Below are 4686 nucleotides of genomic sequence, written 5' to 3'. Positions count from 1 at the left end.
CACATATATACATATACACATATAGATCTTTTGCTATATACATGAAGCTTACCTTCGACCTCTTGTCCAATCGATAGACCAGCCCATTTTCTCTGTAAAGAAAAAAAGCAAGAGACTGCTTTAGTTCCATGTCTTGTCATTTCCTTTTGTATTAGGATACATTACTGCCATGAAACCATTTAGCCATACATTTTCCAGAAGTACAAAGTTAGATTAGACAAAGCTATACTTCATATGAACAACACTACGCGAGACATCAGTGCAACGTTCCTCTGCAGCATGGTCTTATTTCACAACAGTTCTATACACTAAAAATCTGATTTATATTTAATTTATCTTTAAGGGTTATACATGAGCTATGTTTTTAAGATGGCGACCAATAATGGCGACCATATCAAACATGAGCCGATCAATCGACAGAAACTATTTGATGAATTGTTGTCGTAAAATAAGATCGCCTTGAGGAGGTTACAGTAGTACCTGTGTGCCGTTGCGGCTGCCAAGTTTATAGACGGAGGAAGAGCAGCCAGAGACAGGCAAAAAAGGAAAAAGCAGTAACAGACAGATTGAGACAAACAAAGAGGTCCATGCAGAGAGCCCACAGACCAACCACGCAAGCTAAAGCATAAGTTTTCTGAGAGAACATCCTGACTTAGGGAATATCAGGTCACAAACTGCTATCAAGGTTTAAAAAACAATACAATGTTAGCAGAAAAAACTGATGATTGTATAGAGTTTGCTGCCCTCAACAGTATGAAAGTGTTCATCTGTGCTTCGTTAAGGAAAACTGTGGACATCACCTGTCAAATAAATGTATTACTTAGACAGAAAATAAAAGCATGACGGCATTTCATCTTATTAGGAACATCAAGACTCAAAGAATAATAGTGCAATTCATTTTAACTTTCACTCTTCATGACATCTGCAGAAAAACAGTACAACAGCAATGCACAGCTGCCATCAGGCGACACAATCATTGGGAACGTGTGGCAGGGGGACATTTACCTGTGGCAGGCTGAAGGCAATGGTCCCAGAGTTAACACTGGGGTGCTTCTTCAAGGTGAACACATACTTGTGGGCTGAGTTGCGCACAGTCACATGTCTGCATTGAGATGAACAATTAGGAGAGAGAGAGAGAGGAAAGAACAGAACAATCCAGATGTTACTGTTCGTCTTTTACTAGATGTTAAATATTCAAGGATGTAAAACAAAAAGAAAGCTGAAGGGGTCTGCTGATCACTAAACTGACGCAAACATCCACCCATTCAACAAACAACCCGCTGCTATTGCTGTAGTATGATGCACAGTTACATGTACCAGAGGAAAGCCCACTCACTGTTCAAACTGTTGCTCCTTCTCATTGATGACGGCACAGTTGGTCAGCGACAGTTCGTCTGTTGGGCATCGAGCCGCTTGCATAATCTGAAAAGTGAGCAGAGAAAAAATGCAAACAGTGAGGAAATCATATGAATAGACTTTATTTAGACGATGTCCTTTCTACTTCGAGCTTTTTCAACTTACAGTCAATGCTATGATTCACAGTTTATGGTGAAAAGGAGGCAAAAGATGGTGCTAGTGCCGAAACACTGTGAAAGCCAGTGTCGTGGACTGTTACTGATAATAATTCACAGCGTTCGCACTCTGCGTGGAGAAAGGCAGATCATGTAAGTTAGCACTCTTGAGGCTTTGCTCCCTTTCCCCGTCAGCTTAGAGCTCACTCTCACAAAACCACCAGTACATGCACGTTGCTATGGTGACCTCTGATAAAGCCTCTCTAGACTAGCTGTACAACATGAAACTTCCTTCCTCCATGAATACTAAATGTCAAGTGTCTCAAACACTCATTAAGGTTGTTAGAGATAGCTCTGCTTAGCCTCACTAACTTAATGAAAATTATTTATCTCAGGCTTTTGGGCTCAGGTTCAGTGTCAGTCATTACAAAATCATTTCTAAAACCCAGAAGAACCTTATTTTAAATTCGGGTGCAGAACCTAAAGTTTCCAAAGATAACAAATGCTTTAGGCTGAATTTTGGGGGAAAACGTGTGTGAAATATTGCACAAGGCTTCTTGAATGTTTCCATTTGAGGGAATGGTGCAGCCATAAAAGATTCATGCACAGAACATATATGCCACTGCCAAACAGAGTGGGGGGAAAAGGTGGTTTTAACAACCTCAAAGCTCCTTAAGGGGAGATTAAAGCGGGAAACTGGACGTTAAAGGCTTAAATGTCATTACAGCCGCAGCTCTTCTACCTCTTCTCTTGACTGAAATGCATCTTCTCCAAAACACCGGGAGTGAAGCACTACATTGCCTCACACTGACTTACTCAAGTCTACAGTATTGGCTACCGGCTGGGTGATTCAGCATCAACATGATCTGCTGTGATGAAATATCAACTAAAGGTTAAGTTAAGCAGAGCCTCATTTTAATGTGGCTTCAACAGACCAAATAAAGGTATCAACTCTAAGTAGATGCAGTATTTGTAACACCCAAATATCCACAAGTATTCAGTGTCAACCTGCTCTCCAGTTACAATTAACAATAGATTTAAGTTGATGGGTAAATGCAACCTAAGGCTGAAAAGCATCAAGTACGTTTACCAAATATATCTGGAATTAAAAAGGACCAGTGTGTAGGAGTAGTAGGAGTGTGTAGAGATACTGTCAACCAGTTATTTCAAGTTATAATACAGCCCAGTCTTATTAGCCCCTTCTAAGAAAAAGACTGCTCTCATTCCAATAACCTAATTCATTTCCGACCTACATCTCAAAACCATTAAACTTCACCTGTTTCAAGCATCTCGGCATCCAGGCTAACCACGGCCCCTTTAGATATCCTGATAATCTCACAGTTTCACATTGAACAGACTGTTGACGTGCCAAAGTCACAACTCTCAAGCGATCATTTTCAGGTCGATACAGATAAGACTGCCTGCTGAAGGAATGTGGGTTGACAACCTGACAGCAAAATACAGACATGTAGAGTTGCACCAAATGAAGATTAAACTGCAGTCAATTTGCTGTCTGAGGTTCTTGTGTATAAAAAAAATGCTTAAAATGTTATTTTTGTGCCCTCTTGTCCTAAGAGAATTTTCTATTTCAGCTGCATTTTTTCATAATTTGAATGACAATAAAATAAACATTAACTTGAACATGAATTGTGCCTTTATTAGCAAAGTCTTACATGATAGAAACTCTACAGTCTGTCCTCTACACCGGAGCCTGTGCAGAGGGCATTCCTTACATTGTTCCCATGTAATCAGCTCAAATGTGAAGTGCTAATGAGCTACAGAAATGTCCCAGTATCTTAAAGACCATATGATCCGGGTGACGGTCTCATTACAGTGTGCTGAAAAGAATACTGTTGCTTCACAATTCATTACGGAAAGTTCGATAAAACTATTTACTAGGTACATCTAGGTAAAAGCGTAATACAACAGGCCCTGCAATAAACGCTGCCTGAATTATGGTTTGGATGTACAGTTATTGCCGTTTTAGAGACGTTTACGGCGTTGTTAACTGCACCGAGTTAAACTTATTTAGACTGCTGTCATTGCTAAACACTGAAACACTAAAGTGCAGGTCATTTTTAACCTTTAATGTCCACTTGCCAACCATCATCTGAGAGCACAATCACTCCTCAACTTCATCCACCGAGCCACACATCAATTAGTGAGTCATTTCATCACCTATTTTAATAATCAATTAATCCTTTTAGTCGTTTTTTAAGCAAGAATTGACTGGCTCCAGCTTTTCACGTGTGAACATTTACTGTGTTTTTTAGCCTTGTGTGATATGAAAGGGATTATTTTGGGGGGGGGATTACAGACTTGAGTTTGTAGGACAAAACCAGCCATAAACAGCAGATGAATCAATAATGAAATGAAGTGAATTGCAGCCATAAAGACCTGCATGAAGGCAGGATTCACTGCAGGGAAAGACTGACCATACTTTCACTTTTAACTAGCTGTAAAGCTTATAAACTGATCGTGAAACAGCTGCAAAGGCCTCCTTACTTCAAAACACTGACGCACACAGACAGAGACACTGCAGCTGTCTAGAAAATGGCCCCAGATATATAAAGACTCAAGTGAACATTACACATCAGTCCACTTCATCTGGCTCTTCCTCAGTCTGCCACACTTCCACCTTAAAGAGCCAGCCTTGGTTGAGCATTTTAAACAGTCGGGAGCTATATTCACAGCATGTTTACATCCATGTTAAAACACTATCTTCATTACAACTGAGCAACCCAAGCTGCTGCACATATTACTTTACATTAAGTCCAACAGTTGCACTAACAAGCCAGTCATAAGATACTCCATTCCTCTTCCGGGCTGCCTACGAAGTTGTGAATGACATCTGATTCCGCCACACAGGCTAGTGCCGCGCTGGCTCACTTTACGCGTACAATAGCCCCCCCCAGCCCTTTAAGTTAACCTTTAGTAGTCAGTGTTTTATATTCTTGAATATTCGCGTCAGATAAACTCACCCGAGAGGTCATCTTTGTGTGTTTTTTTTGTTTCCTCCCGTGTTCAAGTGCAGTTCACCGTAAACGTTCCGCTGACGGAGCAACGGCACAACTGAGAGAAAGTGACGTGCTCAGAGGGGCGGGGGGGGCGGGGTCTCCTGACGCGCCGTGATGTCATCACGCACACGTCGCGTAAAGTCGAGTAAAGTGAGAGG

General features: G+C 41.1%; 1 protein-coding gene across 1 annotated transcript in view; it reads right to left on the bottom strand.

Annotated features, from left to right (window-relative positions):
- The window catches only part of LOC118332285 (vesicle-fusing ATPase-like), a 24720-nt gene extending 20112 nt beyond the window's left edge, over positions 1 to 4608 (bottom strand). Inside the window, exons 1-4 of the mRNA XM_035667490.1 lie at positions 4493 to 4608; positions 1337 to 1422; positions 1006 to 1102; positions 53 to 92 (exon numbers count right to left, since the gene is read on the bottom strand). Coding sequence (XP_035523383.1) covers positions 53 to 92; positions 1006 to 1102; positions 1337 to 1422; positions 4493 to 4504 — 235 coding nt within the window. The 5' untranslated portion in view covers positions 4505 to 4608. The remainder of the gene's footprint in view (positions 1 to 52; positions 93 to 1005; positions 1103 to 1336; positions 1423 to 4492) is intronic.
- Positions 4609 to 4686: the final 78 nt, after the last annotated feature.

Source organism: Morone saxatilis, unplaced genomic scaffold (genome assembly GCF_004916995.1).
Source record: "Morone saxatilis isolate NCDOM2014 unplaced genomic scaffold, NCSU_SB_2.0 Contig1, whole genome shotgun sequence".
Classification (NCBI taxonomy): Eukaryota; Metazoa; Chordata; class Actinopteri; family Moronidae; genus Morone; species Morone saxatilis.
Note: the sequence above shows the minus strand (reverse complement) of the source record. Positions and strands in the feature narration are given on the sequence as shown.